The sequence below is a fragment of the Macrobrachium nipponense genome, chromosome 19, assembly GCF_015104395.2.
Source record: "Macrobrachium nipponense isolate FS-2020 chromosome 19, ASM1510439v2, whole genome shotgun sequence".
NCBI lineage: Eukaryota > Metazoa > Arthropoda > Malacostraca > Decapoda > Palaemonidae > Macrobrachium > Macrobrachium nipponense.
Window position 1 is genome coordinate 31,979,577 of NC_061088.1, and position 18,492 is coordinate 31,998,068.

Genomic DNA, 18,492 nt, shown 5'->3' on the forward strand with positions numbered 1-18,492 from the left:
GGCCGTATTTAGTCTGTTAAAGGCTGGGCCTAAACCGCTTGTGTCACCAACTCCGGGAGGTCACCAGTGTGAGGACCAGAGATTAAGACAGGTAGCTGGGTACTGATAATTTATTTACAGACAAACTGAGTTGACATAGACAGGTGCGGACGGATATGTAGTGCAGTCTCGCACCGCAAACAGAAATGACTCCGAGACAGTAAATTTGTGTTTTCTTACAGACATTCATTTAGATATAATAAAGCGTACAAATAATGGAATTGCATGTGTTATACATCGGCGGAAAGGCCGCAGAACGCTCTATCGGATGGAAGTAAGAACAACGCGACTTGACGATTGGTTACAATGAAAATAGGGAAAAGGCATTGTCCTTACACCTGGACATGTATGCGTTCCTTCCCTTCGGAGTCCTCAGGCAGGTCCTCAACCATCTGAGGAAGGCGAAAGGGGCGGCCCTGACGTTGGTGGCTCCTTGGTGGCCGCACAGGGAGTGGTTCCCGGACCTTCAAGTAAGAAGGACTGACTATAGGTCATTAGGATGGCGTGGTCTTCGACCCCTGGGGGCATAGGCCTGACCTGGGTGCGGCATATAACCAGAATTTTCTGGTCGGACCCGGATCGACATCCGGGAATCTCCTATGGAATGGTTCGAGGTAAGTATCACTAGGAAAAATACAAATTACCAAGAATTTGTGATATTTCTGTTAAGGTGATGTTTCTGATCCAAGATCTATGAGAAAATGGGGAGGGGGCCACTAGCAGTGGGATGCAGGACATCAGTTTTAGTTTTGCTAAGTGACCATTAGATAAGATCACACATTATGGATGGTAGTGTGAAAGTTTTGAGAGGGAGACCTTGCAAGAAAGGGATGGAATAGGCATTGGAATTACCTAAAGGCAAGGAATATTTGTCTGACAGTGTATGGGCAAGCAGGATCAGCGTGGAGCTGAGGAGCTTTCGCTGAAAGGTACTATATCCGATTTACTGCGATTGTTGTTTACCTTTGATTCATCAGTTAAAGGATGAATTTTACAATGAATGTTGTTGTTTTCACTTTGGAGCAATTTTCTAATGAGTAAATTGGTTTTTTGTTGTTAAGTTATTCATCTAAGTCAGTTGAGTGTATTCTTAGTCACCCTTGCTGTCGTAAGTCAGTCATCTTGTTTAATCCTTAAGAGCCTGGCTAAAAAAAAATCAATAAGCAATTAAAAAAAAAAAACAATGGAAAGAGATGCGCCTCAGTGGCGTGGTTGGTATGGTGTTGGCGTCCCACCTCGGTGGTCGCCGGTTCGATTCTCGACCATTCCATTGAAGAGCGAGAGATGTGTATTTCTGGTGATAAGTTAACTCTCGACGTGGTTCGGAAGTCACGTAAAGCCGTTGGTCCCATTGCTGAACAACCACTGGTTCCATGCAATGTAAAAGCACCATACAAGCAAACAAACAAATCAATGGAAAGAGGAAGATAAACAAATGCACAAGATTTAAGAAAAAAAAGATGTTGAAAATTTTTCCTTCAAGAGTTAAAAATTACTACAACCCTATGTGGGGCCTCTTACAAGAAATAATAAATTTTAACCAAGTTATAAGTGTTTTTTCAAATAAATAAATTTATTTTATTTTGGAAAATTATAATTACACCTCATACAATATCAAAACAGATAAGAACTAAAATCAGTAACAAATTGTGAATATATTTGTTGTAAAATATTTACGTAACTTTACTAAGATCGAAGATACAGTAACTTTTTTGGTTTTACATGTTTTTTGGTATATTTAAGAGCAAATTAATAAAAAGGCGTCGTGTGAGAGAGAGTGGCAGTAGATAATTCCTTGAAGTAGACCACAACAAACCCCGGAGCCGCCTGTTTCCTTGATCTTAGATTGTCTAGAATTCAGCACTGCATTAATGTTGTCATATGGTCATGATGCTCACATGTCAGACTAGTGTGAAATTAGATTTCAGGGAGGGTGCAGGCAATGACTTGTAGGTATGAAACATTAGCATTGGTCTTTATATTTTGCATGTTTTATTTTTAAAGGAATTTTTTAGTTCTAGATCTTTTGATGAACTATTAATTTTATCATTTCAAAATTATGTAGTCAAATCATCTTCAAGTCTATTTTAAAATTAGTAAAAGAAAGGGGTTTATGATATAGTAACATTTCATTAGGATTAAGTAGCATCTGGAATAGGTTGTTTACTGTAGAGTATTTTTGTATTTGTTATTCAATGCCCTATATCACTGGGTATGAAATTAAGTGTAAGGTTGTAAGAGTGTGATTGCTACCAGAAATATATATTTATATTTCGTTTATATATTTAAAAATGGCTTTCTAGTTCTCAGACGTTTATTGTAAACTGTCATGCATCACTGTCTTAATTTTCTGACTTCCATTGTGATTTATAAGTACAGGTTGTTGGGATATCATTTTAGCCCTGCTCTTTGATCTCGTCTTTTCCTCTTAAGCATGTCATTCAGTGAAGCTTGCTTTGAAAAGTTACTGATGTTTAAAATCGGGTCTTATGAACATATGCACAGAGACACACAAGTGTCTTAAATGAGGACTCTTTATAAACATCTAAAGGTAGAAGCAGGAATGCATACGCTTCACAAATGAAATGTGGCACTTACAACCTGCCAAGAGTCTGTCTGAAGTCATTTTATAAGCCCACGTACCATACGCTGACAATAGACAATCTAGTTTGACAACTACTCTGCAGTTGAACGGTTATGTTTATTTCTTTGTTCTATATATAAAGACATTGTGCAATAATATATAGGATATTGGCGAAGGGAGCATGTTTGATTAGACGCCTGTGTATCCTGCTTGACATAGACACATCCGGTGCGCTACCCTTGTCAAAATAAAAATGCTTCACTACATAACATCCTCCCGTGGATTGTTTCACTCTATTTATCTTTGAAGAAATTCTTGTTATATTTAAAATGTGTTTGCAAGGGCTGTTGTCTCTAGTACAGTACAAAACTCGCTGGAAAGCCTTGGAATTTCATTGTATTTCTCTTATAAAACTTTAATTTGCTGTGTACTCCATAGGTGTTCAGGGGCCGAATTCTGCAAGAACTTTTTTTTTTTTTTTTAATCGTTTCCATGCATTTCGTTCTGTTACAAAAGCCTCGACATGGCCATCTTTTTTTAAAACTCAATTAGAACAGAATTCCAAAGCTTGGCAGTAGAGAGGTAGTGTCTGTCAGAATCACACGGCCGAAGGATTACAGTTTCCCATGGGAAAAAAAATTGGAAAAAGGTGATGTGATAGGCATCACGAGGATATTTTCAGAGCGAACCTCACTTAGAGCTCAATGAGACTTTGCTCGAAATGATACCTGTCGTAGAGAAAATGGAGAAACCTTCCGGCTGAGTCAGTCAAATAATAATATACACATAGCTGGTAGTAAGGTAAGTGGCTTTGTGCCATCAGACTTGCCTTTCACACCTGTTTTGCTGGAATTAATGTAAGAACTACAGGCATTGCTATTGCTAGACTAGTGTATCTAATATCATCCTCAACACCAGTGGTATTTCTGATAAGTTGTAATCAGTTTTCTTTCCTGTATGCAGGCAGATTTATTTAAGTCAAGATTAATTCTCTAATACAAGGATAGACAAGCAATTTCTATATCTGTTGTATTTTAACAGCCTTTTCTTATGGGTAAGAACCTGTGTGGACAAAATTCCGCCTTATGTCTAATTTCTAAGAACAAAATTTGTTCATGCCCTCCACGTTGAGTGACTTTTCTACAGAATGATTAGAGTTCAAGACCCCCTGCAGTCGTAAGGCCTGTTCACTATACAAACAACGTCATATTTTCCTGGCTCATTGAGACAGTTTCTGAGAGGGAAATAGGCGTGTACAAAGAATGGATTTGGACCAACAGATCTTGCACGCTTAGTGCCACACGGAACGACTTCACCAAACAGGCGCTCTTTTTACAGGCACAGGAGGAGGAGGAGGCGGCTATTTCCTTGGATAATAATTACGTCAGATATTTTACTCAAAAATGCCTTATGGATTTTACAGGGTAGCTCTTCATTATGTGATGGAAACGAAGGCAACCCAAACTTCATCTACATCAGTTCACCATGAAAGAAGTTAAAGCTTTCGCCATGGACTGAAAACCCTGACCGGTGGCAAAGTTCCTGGTGTACGTTAAAGGGAAGGTAGATTATTTGTCGTCCTAAGCATTCGCCAAATATATTAGGCCTCTTAAAACCAGTACTGACTTCTTTTATAATGAAAAAATATTATAATTGAGAAGTGATTTATAAGATTTTAATGTGCAGAACGTTTATAGAGAGGATTCTTCTAAAATGTGTCTGAAATACCGTAAGATATTTAACTACAATTAACCAAACGAAGAGTGGAAATAAGACGAACTCGACGGCTTCTCCTTAATGTAAAACATTGGTTTGTATTTGATATTCTGGATTGCCCTGTCACGTAAGTGTCGGGGCGAAGATAAGGTCATCTAATGTCGTCTAACCGTGCTCGAACACATCATCCTTTTCACTTCCTTCAAGTCGTGTTATATTTCAAGTTATAATACTATTAATTTAAATCTTCGATTGGCTGCCTTTAGAGGTCAGTGAGCGACAGTATATGTATAATCCGTTTCTGCCTTATTTGATAATCGGTATATTTATATATATATATATATCTATATATTATATATATATATATATTATCTATATCTATATATATATTATTTTTTTAATGTTTTTTTTTAAGTTGGTTATTATCTCTTTGTGAAAAAATTCTTTTCAAGAAAAATGGGCTGTTTTACCCAATTATTCTTGGTTCTATAGATAATTCTTGTAGAATTTTGTCGGTTACATTCACAGACACGGTTTTATTTTTTGTTCTGTCTGTTCTAATTCAAATACTTTGTCTTCTTATGGGATATCTTTCGGTTATCTATATATTATATTAGTTGATGTCTTCAAGTGAAGCTCAATTTGTTTGATAACATTATGTATCTGAAAGTTTGATTCCAAGCCTGTTGTTACACACACACACACACACACACACACACATATATATATATATATATATATATATATATATATATAGATAGATGTATATAGATATATATTATTTATATATATTATTATATATATTTGTGTGTGTCGGGATTTTAATGTAGCAGAAAATAAAATGGCAACAAGAAGACCCGTCGCAACAGCTCTGCATGGCTGTGTTGCTCGTTCTCGTGTATTCCATTTCCATCAGGAAATTCCCAAGTTCTGTCCTCTGTCGTTGCCTTTATTCTCCATCTCTCCTGCTTAGAAAATTCGGCACGCTTTTGTTTTCTTGTGTCATTTGGATTTTTCATGGTTGACGTATGTAACAGGCAGCAACAAAAGCAGCCGAGACCTTTGAGAGATGAGGACCACAATCCTTGCGGTGTCTATCGATCGAGCTTACGCACAGCTCTTGCCCGTCCCAATCTCAAGGACTGCTGGGGGCGTAGGGTCAATGTCCCTACCATGCACGAGTCAAAGGCACCGAATCGTCGTGTTGCTATGGTGCTTTCTTGTATGACGAGAGAACAGTAACAATGACAGTAATTGAGATGATTTCAGTTGTATATTTGTAGAAAAAGATACTTTTTGTGAAAGTAAGATGTTTTCTTTGAGTGTACGTCATGCAGGATATTCTTGTGAAAAATGGCAGTTTTCACTGAAAATCACATAACGTAGGCGTAACGTTTTACTCTGGTTTGCTAGGAAGCAAAATTTGAGCGCCTCAATGGTGTTGGCGTGCCACCTCTGTTGCCGCGAATTCGAGTGGTTCGAAAGTCACTAAAGCCGTTGGTCCCCGCTGCTGAATAACCACTGGTTCCATGCAACATAAAGACACCATACAAACAAACAGTTTCTTGGAAAGTGCCACAAAGTTTCCTGTCCAGACCTCAGTTGTCGTCAGGATGCTTGTTGGTGCAGTATCCTCTGTATTTTACTTGGCAGTTTTAGTGTACTCACGGAAGGATAAGAGAAAGAAAAGGAGATGGGTGAGGACAATTTTAGGAAAAAGAAGCGTGTCATGCCAAGTTCCATCTGGCTGAATTGAAAATAGATGGAACAGGCTTTTAACAGTTTTCGTTTGAATGTACTTATACATCTGTATAATTATTTATGCGTAAGTGTATAAATATATTTATATGTACACATATATAAACACATTATACATTTGTATATATACAGAAACAATGTTAGAATGGTAAACAAATATACAGTAAAAAGTGTTTGCAAACAGTTTTTAAACTGTTTCCAGGTATGGACAGACCTTAAGTCGGTGCCGTCAAAGGAGCGTCCTCCTACTGGCAGAGTTTCTTGGTATTTTTAGCAATTTTTAAATGTCCTTGCAGTTCTGATTTCAGGTAAATGAAAATTGATTTTTATAGGCATCCTTTTCATGTATATGAGAAGTATGAAACCGTAAGAGATGTATGTCAGGGGCACAGGTGTCTCCTAAAAAGTGAGGGGGGAGGCCGCTGGGGGGATTGACAAGGTAGTTGCCAAGATATAGGAAATAAATGTATGATAGAAAAACTATCTGCTGCAGCAAGTTTAATAATAGGTTGTCCTATACAATAATATATGCAATATCTCTAAGTTTCAGCAGTGATTATTATTGCCCAAAATAACTTACACATATGTAGAGCTAAGGATTAATCTAGGTGAACTGTACAAAGAACTGAAATCTAGTATTGTTCTTTTCGTCAAAATCTATGGCAATCTGCTTTGTATTTAGATCATCTGTTAAGCTTTCATGGTCATGCAGGAGCAAGATGTTATTTTGTCTATTTTGACATACACAGTGGAGCAAAGATAAATTTTGATCCTATGAAAAGTTGAGGCACTCCTTTCTGATGTGGCTGTGGTTACTGGAATGGTCAGGTAAATCTTTATAAGTTTATTGAGCAGCAGCAACAGGATTATTCTCCAGTGACTGTAATGCACCAATAACTGTAGATATAGTAGTCACCTTACTAAGACCACCAATTTCTCTAACTTTGCACAGAGTTTTTAGCATAGCCAATTCATGGTAAAGTTTTTTCAAGTCAATGTCTTTGGTCAGTGACTGATATTTCTGCTGGACCTCCATTAGCTGATGTTATCATCATAGTTTCCATTTCAGGAAGAATATTGTAGCGGGCTCTCTGAAATCAGTCTGTGAGTTCGCTGTTCATCAAGTCTAGTACTGTGTATGATAGTATTCCTCAACATCTGATGGGATATGTTTTACTGCACTGCCGTCGTGAGCTCACTTAGGTACATGTCGCCCGCCTTCTTGGTAACTTTGGTTCCTCTATATCCTCTGTCTCTTGCTGCCATTTGAACATCTCTGAAGAAAGTGCTGAACTTCTCATCACTCTGAAGATCAGCATAGTACTTTCTGGCAAGCTCTACATCTTTGGTAGCATCATGAACTGAGCTTTTTACAACCTGGAGATTTATAGTGTCTCAGAGGCTGCAAAGACCAAATGTCCCAACTTCAGACCAATGAATGTTGAAAACTTCTCCATTTTAGCCATCTTTGTCCATCTCTTTGACTAGAGTATTCATCATTGGTAGTGGTGTTGATTGCTTCCAGAGCTTCCAGAAGGACTTGGTAGTTTTCAAAGATGGAATTAAGTGACTGTGCAGACAGTCCATCTGGTTGGACATAGAGGCTTGAGATTTCCAGAAACACCTGAGCCTGCACTTTCTTGCTTCGATTTGAGAGACCTTCTCTCTTGGCAGGAAAGCTTTATGACCTGTAAGATTCTGTGTGCCAGATCAAGAGCATCTCCAATTGCTGGACACTTTCGAGTGGCATCATGGGTGCACAAATTGAGAGATTGTGCCAAACAGTGTACTTTCAGAGCTAAAGGGTTTTCCTTCATTATCCTAGTTGCAAGCCCTTTAATTCTTCCCTATATTTGCGATTCTGTCATACCCGTGTCCACGGCAGTGTTCTGATGGTAGTGCAAGACGAAGGAGTACATCTCTCAAGGCAATCCATAGGGTTTCACGAGTTATGTTGGGAACATTGACCATTCCAACAAAGTCTGTGAATTATCTATTACTTTCAACCCTATGGATTGATATGCTGAATTGTTCTCTATTTGATAATTTGATATGACAGTAGTTTCATCACATAGGACTGCATAGAACTTTACTCTCTTGGATTTTCTTGACAATATCACATAGAACAGAATTAAGGGGGTAATGATCCCTGGAATTCGAACAATTTACATACACGTTTATATTGTATATATAATAGAATCGATGTCAGTAATCGAGTAAACTAAATATCTTAATATATGAATAAAGGCATACAGAAAATAGTTGATAGAACAACAGAAAAACAAGAGAGGCGATAACGAATTCAAGACTCCAATTGACAACAGACAGGATCAATTGAAGTGTTTTTCCGTACTGTACTGAGTATAGGGCAAGGGGCAGAAGCCAAAAGCAAGGCCAAACTAATCAATACAGGTCAGAGGTCAGCTGAGTAAAAGGACTAATAGAAATCCTGACCTCGCCCCATGACCTCTTGAAAAATGTCACATTCCTCAATAATAGCCGTTGAACGAAACGTATCGAAAAGTCGAACTTGAAACTATAATGGAAAATGGAGCCCATAGAGACGAAAAGTGAGAAACTTATATTGGAAATTGGCATTTAATGAAAGGTGATATATATGAAGTGTGCGAGGGGAGTAAGCAGAAAAGACCAAGGCATGGTTAAATGGGAGTGTCGAGTGTGAAAGAGAAACTGTGGGCTCCATTTGTGAACTTGTATTTTATTCATGAGTGCCCGTTGACTAAGAACAGATAATTATTCGCTAACGCCCCACCGAATCCGTCGCGTGCATCCAACACTGACAAAGCAGTCTGGTACGTCTATGAACGTGTCCGTCTTCTGCGTGTGTGGCCCAACCAGACCAAGGCCAATATAGCATAGGTCAGTCGGAGAGAAACGTACGAGACAAATTTCGTGGGCCACATCTCCAGAAAGACCTTAAGTTGTGGTTGTCGGCCACGGGTCACTTAAAAGGGTCAGGTGGGAATGTTGTGTCATCGTGGGGTGAATTGTGGCCCACTCTGGAAGGTGAGTCACCGATAATCTCTTCTCCGTCTGACCTCTACCAACTCTACTGTATTGGCCTTGAACCAGACAAACGGGTGGCGGTTACAAGACGGACAGTTCAAATTTCAGCAGCACTTCCTGTCATGAAGGGAGCGCACGAGGATTGTGCTCTATGACTCGTTGCTGTCAACCAAATTAGAGCATTGAACAACAGGAAAATTTGGACTCCTGATATAAATTGAGAATGAGGAAAGAGTGGCGAATATGCAACACTTTCATAAGTTATGACAGCGTCCAGACAGGTTTTTTTTAATATTGTCGGTTGTCACCGAAAACCTTTTGACTTAATTCACGAGGGCATTATATCTCTAATATCAAAATTTGATACCAATTACAGAAGATCAATATCAACGGAAGAAACTTGTAGTAACTGAGGGAAGGATTACTGATTTCGAAATTTTTTAATTTGCACTTTATTTAACACAAAAATTAAGATACGTAGATTGTGTGTGAACTGAACACTTTGATACAGTAACTTCTGAAACAAAGGTATTGACATAAATGTATCCATTAGAATATAATAAAAAACTACTTGAATCCTTTATCATAACCACAAATCATCACATCTGATTATAACTCAAAGTTGGGCTGGTGGTTCCAATGCAGGTGGTTGTAGGTCTACTACAAATTCTTCCTTCATGCGGACCCCAGCTCGGAGACGCACGTCCAACTGTGGCTAAAAACAAAACCTTTTGTTCCTTGCGTGTCCAGTCCGGTAACGCACCTGAAGCCACCCACGCTCATGAGCCGTGTGGGACCCACTCGACGGATTCGGTGGGCCGACTTGTGAAAGCTACAATTGCCTTTTAAAGATAGAGTCTGTTCAATTATCCAGATTTATAAGGTGGAATTTTATCAGAATTTAAGATAGGAATAAATGTACTTGAGGGAAAACATTTATTTCATTTACAGTTTTGTTGAAGATTAAGCCAGCCTTGTGCCCGTAATTTACAACCAAGATTTTATAAATTATGTTGTTAAGATAGCTGGCATCTAAGCACGATAAGTTGAGTGCAAACAAGACTGTTTCTTGAAAAGTGAAGGCCAATGCTAACCAACGCAAGTTTTAAGAAGAGTTCTCCTGATCCCCATTACAGGGCCCTTTCTCTCGCCGCAAACTGGAATCAGTTTCATGATGAGAGCCTTTCATTTTAGATTACTTTGGTAAAAATTGCTTTCTGGAAAAGGTATTCCATAAAGTCCTTCATAAAATGCTAAATAAACAGTTTTCAAAGCTCACTACGGTCCTCACTGTGCCCAAAATGAAATTCTAAGCTATCTGCCCTACATTCAAGACAAACACTTCATGAAAGAGCTCACCAAGGTCCTGAGTAAACACTTCGGAGCTCTTGATATTGAGCTCATACACAAAAAACCCACTAACTATTGGCTCTTTATTCCTGTTGAAAGACCGCTTAAGTCCCTATATGACGTCTAATGTAGTCTATAAATATACGTGCCCCAGATGTAATTCGGGGACTTATGTCGGAGCTGTTTAAAGCACGTTAGAAGTCTGCTCTATGTGCGAATCGACTCCCATAGAGAGGTCAGCTACCCGTACGGGGACAATGATTTCCAACCATTCTAAAATATGTAAAAAGTAATTAAAATGAAAACTTTCGTATTATTGGCCATAGTAACAACAAAACTGATTTATTTATACTTGAGACACTTAAGATTAAACTGCTAGTTCATCAATTGTCTTGATGTTTTCATGTTTTTCATCTCTCCTTCCCTTTGCTTTGTTACTATTTCTAGTTTTGTTCTGTTCTTTGTGTACCGGCAGGTTAGTTCGCTTTCGCTGGTGTTTTTATGTTATTTCAGTTAGTCTTTTGTAAGTTTCATATGCATTTTAGTGTTTCACCTTTCTTTTTGTATTGTGCAATCTAGTTTTTTATTTGCTTTTGTATATCGTACATTTTAGAATTTTACTTGTCTTCTGACTTTTAACTTACTTTTATTTTATTTCATTTTATTTTATTTTATGTCAGACTTTACAATGTATTTTTTAAAAATCCCAGATGTAGTAAGTATGATTTACTAAACATCAGAATAAACGAAAATACAATCTCATCGTGTTCCTGGTCCGACCTATGATTATATATATATATATATATATATATATATATATATATATATATATATATATATATATATATATATATCTCAACCGAAGGGGAAGCCTCAGACGGGATACATGGCGGTAAGGGTTTAAATGGAGACATGTTTCATATGGGCGTTTATTTAATGCAACGTTTCAGGGACCAGCCCCATTTTCAAGCTGAAAATTACAATAATAAAATAAAATTAAAATAATTACTCATCTAAAAAACATAATTACAATACTTAAAGCATATTACAAGAACACCAACTAAACGCAAGTACCATTTCCAGTAGAGGGAGGAAGACGAGTGACTAAAAAAACAAAAAAAAACACGAAGGCATCTCTGTTGTTTACGCCAGGTACAGAGGGGTGGAGGCAGTTTGGTTGTTCAGTTTTGGAACAATCGTCTTTATAAAGAGCGATGCGAAGACCGCTAGCTGCTGCGGAGAAGACGCTTTTGAAAGGATCTTAAAGTGTTTTTATATTCAATATTGACTGCATTTCTTTGTGTGGTCACGGATGCTGGAATATTCAGGAGATGACAATTTGACTCCAGTACGGAAACTCACCCCACTATGGCAATCTATTCGGACCTTACTAAGTCTTCTTGAGGCTCCGATATATTTTCCTAGATCACATCTAGGACAAGTATATAAATAGACAATATTAGACGCCATGAGAGAGTTTAACTTGTCTTTATATTTAAAAATTGATCCAATTGTCAATGGGTTTGTTGGGATCAGCTGACATTTTATGGCCGGACAGTAAGTTCTAATAATCTGTTGCATTTTGACATAGAATTTCGAATTGATTAAAAATGGAACACTGGCATAGAACGGCATCCTAGGTACAGTCTGAATAGCATTGCTAGGTAAAAGTTTCATATTCATAAATTTGTGAAGGCATTTATAAAATAAACTACTGGGATAACAGTTATCAGTAAAATATTTCTTTAAAAAGGTGACCTCATTGTGGAATTCAGACCATCCAGAAGAAAGGGAAAAAGCCCTGTGGGAAAGAGTAAAAAGAGAGAGTATCTTAAAATTGAAATTACAGAAACTATAGAAATTTGTACCCAAACCTGTGAACGTCTTCTTTCTGAAAATCGACGTGTAAAATACTGAATTATTACGAGATACTTCTATATCCAAAAAAGCAAGTTTGTTATCTTTCTCGTAATCAATTGGGTGGGCCAGATTAGCATTGTGTAAAAATAAGTCGGCTCTATATTTATTTTTAAATAAGATAAAAGTGTTGTCGACATAACGACAGTAAAATAACGGGTGATAAGCCAGAGGGCAGTTGTCCAGCAACCGCTCCTCTAACTCGCACATAAAAATATTAGCCAGCACCTGGCCAAGGGGACTTCCCATTGCCATGCCGTCAGCCTGCACATAAGCTTTACCATTAAAAATAAAGGCAGTGTCCTGCACCGCCAAGGTTAAAAGTTTCTTAAAATTGTCGTAATTAAAACCGTGAAATAGTGTGTCACTATCAGTATATATATATATATATATATATATATATATATATATATATATATATATATATATATATCCCACTCCTATCTTCTTGGAAGTACATCCAGCTAAAGTGAGCACCGTAGCTTGTTTGATAGGCCGTCAGTAGATTGCCCCTATAGGAGGATAGCACTGTCAGTGCACCTGATCTTGAGCGCTGTAGGTATTACTGAAAGGTGTTTGCAACGCGTCTTTGGCCTTTAGCTGTTTAACATTTTACTTTACCCCGTTCCTGATTCCTTTCTTCCATCTACGTAGATGTCCAGCCTCTTTATCACTTCACATTGCAGCTGTGGATTTTTCCCAGTTTCACCTTCAGTTCTTGTACAGTATTGGATCACTTCATCATGGTGTCCGGCCATTCAACATCCTCATTTCGCTGCCTCAAGTGTTTAATGGCCGGAAGTGCCACAGTGCTGGAATTTCACGAATTTTTTTTTCTCTGGATCGCGCCCAACTGTATATTGGGTACCAACTTCTAATGTCAAGGGAAAGAGCGTGAGCCCAGCAACCTTATCCCTAAATACTTCCTGACAGATTATATATATATATATATATATATATATATATATATATATATATATATATATATATATATATATATTGTGTGTGTGTGTATGTGTGTTCGACATTAAGACATTTCCTCGAACGTGGGCTGGCCACCCAGTAAAGAAATACGGTGAATCATTCTCACATGAATACTTGAATTTCTGAATCGTCATTGTGTATATTATCCTCCCCTTTATGACGCCGTTGTCTTTTCAAAATGAACGAGTGAGTCAGTCGTTACGTATTCGTCACCATGACACATTGCTGTAACACAAGCAAGAGTCATCATGCGGCTGGCAATCAATCAGATAGAGCAATCTAATCAGATAAAACGCCGGAGATAAGTTTTTATGACAGGTAACGCATGTTCATTGAATAAGTTGCGGTAGTTTTACTGTGCAGGTTAGTAGGGCATACTTGAGGTTTTTCCACCGAATTTTATGGTAAGTATACTGATAAATCTATTTTCCAGCACGTTTCTTGGTTCCGAAAAGTGTGTGTGTTTTAGTGGCTCTCTTGTGGTTCCACAGTTATTCGTTGGGATTTGTTGTTGATACGACAGCTGACATCAGGAGCTTTAAGTGAAACATCAGCTTGAGTTAGTATTAAAATTATCTTGATATTTTTCTTGGATGAGATTGTTATTGTTTTTAGTTGTCATCTATTGTAATGTAGGGTTATGTGTCCAATTTGAAAGAATAACGTAAATAAGAAAGAAAAATGTTGGTACCGAAGTCTTAGCCTACCATTTCTGTGACGCCACCGAACCCAGCTTTTGGATGTCCGCGACGTCATGAGCTTCCGCTCACATGCAATAATGACGTCATGCCGTAAACCATTCAAGGAAGGAAATGACGAAACGTGTCATGGGCGTCAACCACTTTCACGTAGCAAACTTTGTACAGAATAAAAATGATTTCAGCTAGTACTAGATTTTTGCTGGTGCTACGCTCACGTCCAGGATGTTAAGAAGCTTCACCTGTTGATGACTGGTGACTGCACATTTGCAACCGCAAGGCCTTTTGTAAATATAAGGTGAGAGGGCTTGTTGGATTTTGGCTCGTGCTGATGGGGAAATGTAGGATGAGAGACTCGTCGATTCTTACCGCTAGTCGATTGGAAATTTGTAGTTAAGGAAGCTTGGCAGTGATTGACTTATGACATTAGGTAATAGTAAGGTGGAGAGGGTTGCCGACAATTGCCAGTAGTAGATGGGTATGTAGTTTATCAGTCATGCTTAGCACATACAAGGTTCTCGGAGACTTTCGATTGTCGGCGTACGTAGACACTTAAGTGGGATAGTGTACGACTAAAAGTTGCAGTAATTATCTGTCTGTGATTCGATGGCGAATTTTGAAATTATCTCCACTGGTACTTTTGTAAAGTTGGGATATAATGAAGGGTACAATATATATATATATATATATATATATATATTATATATAATATATATATATAATTGAAATATTTTGTGTTTGTTTGAATCCTGAGAGCCAAAGGTCAGGATCATAATATTATAAGGTGATGGTAGTAGCAAACTTATATCGACGAAAATATTGGTATAAGTATTACCTTTACAGTCTCTCTCTCTCTCTCTCTCTCTCTCTCTCTCTCCTATCTCTCTCTCTCGCTTCTCTCTCTCTCTCTCTCTCTCTCTCTCTCTCTGTGTATAATATATAGATATATGTGTATTATATATATATATATATATATATATATATATATATATATATATATGATATATGATAGTATATATATATATACACATATACATACATATGTGATTTAATTATTATGTAAGTGATACGTAATGTTATCTTTCCCTGCCCTGTTTCTGCCTAAAACTTGATCTGCCATTTAAAAAAGGAAAAAACTTTTGAAATCGTCCTCGCTGTCCAATTTTTAGCTCTCCTGCCAGTTGGCGGCGCCTTTACGTCGGCAACAATCGATTTTGGGAGTCCTGTATCAACCCCCACCCGCCCCCATCCTTTTGGCAGCGTTGTTATGGCAGAGGAGTAGTAGAGTATAGGGGCTAGGAAGGTTAAGTGAGAGGGTGGTTAGGAAAGTAGATGAGGGTGTGGTGCTACTCTCTCTCTCTCTCTCTCTCTCTCTCTCAGGACTGCTAAAGAAGGATAGAATGACGGCTCCAATTAGGTGCGGATCACTGGTGGATAGTGATGTATTATCTATCACAATGATGAAGTGTTGTGGTGTGATTTGACTAATGCGGTTTCTATTTCTGTTCACTGTGACAGATTGCTGTCTGCTGAGCGCATATTGGTGCGTTGCTCCCTATTCATTATCAACAACAACAAAAGCAATAATAATAATAATAAAGTATGGTCTTCACCCAAAATCTTTTGCCGAGGTATTTTTGGTGATCAGGCCTCTTACTTGAACCACCTTTTTTTTTTTGTTGCTTTTTGGAAGAAATGTAGATTTTTAACATTTCTGATTATTTCCAATTATTTTTTTTAATAAACGAATATAGAGGGAATATATAGTGTAGGCCAAAGGCCAAGCACTCGGACCTATGAGGTCATTCAGCTCTGCAAAGGAGAGCAAGTAAGTAGGTTTCATTCAATCAAGAGGAGAACGTCGTTGTTTCGCTAAGAAATTATTTTTGGGAGATGGTGGATAGCAAGAAGGAAGAAAACCAATCTGACTGGAGGTACAGTAAAAGAATTGGAAGGGGCTGCAGCTAGGGGCCTGAGAGACGCTGCAATGAACCTTTAGTAATGCCTGCAGTGCACTCCGTGTGGTGCACTGACGGCGCTACCCCCTACGGTGAATAAACAAATACTCTTACTCTAGAAAGATCGTCATATTGTTTACGTATTAGCACGTAGATCGCTGTCTGAGTTTTAAATCTTATTTTTTATTAAATTTTTTTTTTATTACATCTATGCGATGCGGTGCTGAATGGTCAGCCTGAGCCTTAACAGTGGGTCACGTAGAACCAAATCGCATACAATCATTGATTATTTCATTTTATAGAACTTGTACTATTTAGAAATTTTTATGCATATAGTATCAGTGGTAGAATTGCAGGATTGATGATCAGACTAAATAAGTATAAACTGAAGATCATTTAAACGTATGCTCCAACAGCATCCCATACAGAGGAATATATAATATATATATATATATATATATATATATATATATATATATATATATATATATATATATATATATATATATATATATATTTATGAAGATTTGGAGATATCTTTGAGAAAGCATAAGACTCAATTTATATTTGTTTTGGGCGATTTCAATGCTAAAGTAGGTCAAGAGAAGAGAGGAGAATCAGCTGTAAGTAAATTCGAAGTAGGCACAAGAAATGACAGAGGTGACATGCTCGTAGAATTTGCTTGAAAGAAACAATCTAAAAATCATGAATCCCAATATATATACCCTATATATTTATATATTATATATAGAATTATTATATATCTATATATATATATATAATTTATAGAAATATACATTATATATATTAGATAGGATACAATACATATAAACATATATAAGAAAACATAGAAAATGGACATGGAGAAGCCCAAACGCAGAAACGAAAAAGGAAATAGATTTTATTCTCAGCGAAAAAGTTAATTTAGTTAAAGGTGAAACAGTGTTAAACATGTTAGTCAAGCGACCATAGTAGGTGAGAAGCAGAATTTGTCCAGATCTAAGGGAAGAAAGAGAGAAACTGATTTTAAGAAAGAAAATAAACTCCTGTAATAAGAGAAAAATCTGATGAGGTTAGTTTAGCACTGCAAAACAGGTACTCTCAGCTACATGATAAAATGGAAGCAAATAAAGAAGAAATGAATAGTAACTTAACAAAATTTGAATTGGAATCAGCACAAGAGATAGGTGGAAAAGTTCCTAAACAAGTTGAAGGAAAACTATTAGAAAACACCAAAAACTTAATTAAGAAACGATTGGAAATGAGGGTAAAATCCAAGAGAGATGAAATCAAACTAGCAGAACATTACAAATCAATAAACAAACTGAAAAACCCAAGACATTCGTAAACACAATCAGACCAAAATTGAGGAGACCACTAAAGAAGGGAAAAGGCATCAAGTTGATGACAAGAAGACTTGGAACAGGACGCCAACAGATATTTGCTTTAAAGGATGAAAATAGAAATATCAACAAAAGAGATGGAGTGATAAAAATTGCTGAGGGTTTCTATACAATGCTATACGATAGTGATATAGGAAATAACTGTCAGTAGAAATAATGAAACACCTGGGCCGGTACCAAAAGTTACAGTAGGAGAAGTAAAGAAAGCATTAACAGGCATCAAAAGAAACAAAGCAACAGGAGACGATGACGTAACAATTGATGTAATAATAGATGGAGGAGATTTCATAATAGTGAAACTTGCTGAACTTGACACAAAATGTTTGCAAGGTTGCTCTATACCTACACCTAGGAAAAACTTTCTAGTTGTATCAATTCACAAAAAGGGAGACACAGCGCCTCAGTGGCGTGATCGGTATGGTCTTGACCTGCCACGTCGGTGGCTGCGAGTTCGATTCTCGGGCATTCCATTGAGGGGTCAGAGATATGTATTTCTGGCGATAGATGTTCACTCTCGACGTGGTTCGGAAGTCACGTAAAGCCGTTGGGCCCGTTGCTGAATAACCACTGGTTCCATGCAACGTAAAAACACCATACAAACAAACAAATACAAGACCTGGAAAATTACCGCCCAGTAAGTTTACTCAGTAATATGTAAAATTTTTACAAAGATCATATTAGGCCGAATAGAAAGACCGCTAGATTTTAATCAACCAAGAGATCAGGCAGGTTTTAGAAGCGGGTATTCAACAACTGACCATATCCATGTAATTAACCAGCTAAAGGAAAAATCAGGATGACAAACCACTATGTATGGCATTTGTAGACTATGATAAAGCTTTGGATTCTGTCAAAACTTAAGCAGTAATGAAAACCCTTCAAAGCAAGGAATAAATGAATCTTATGTTAGAACACTTGAAGATATCTATACGGGTAGTATAGCAATCCTAAAACTACATAAAGACAGTGAGAAATTTCCGATTGAGAAAGGAGTTAGACAGGGAGACCTCATCTCTCCTAAATTATTCACCGCTTGCCTAGAAGTTTTTAAGAAGTTA

General features: G+C 37.4%; 1 protein-coding gene across 4 annotated transcripts in view; it reads left to right on the plus strand.

Moving 5' to 3' along the window:
- Positions 1-18,492, plus strand: part of LOC135215652 (annexin A4-like) — a 250,951-nt gene that overhangs the window by 154,071 nt on the left and 78,388 nt on the right. The window contains exon 1 of one of the 4 annotated variants that reach the window (XM_064250611.1): positions 13,698-13,779. The exons of 1 other annotated variant lie outside the window; for it this stretch is intronic. In XM_064250611.1, the coding sequence (XP_064106681.1) occupies positions 13,777-13,779 (3 nt within the window). In that variant the 5' untranslated portion in view covers positions 13,698-13,776. Of the gene's footprint in view, positions 1-13,697; positions 13,780-13,913; positions 13,935-14,353; positions 14,372-18,492 lie in introns of those variants that run through there. 2 more of the 4 variants (XM_064250649.1, XM_064250665.1) reach the window with 2 other exon arrangements.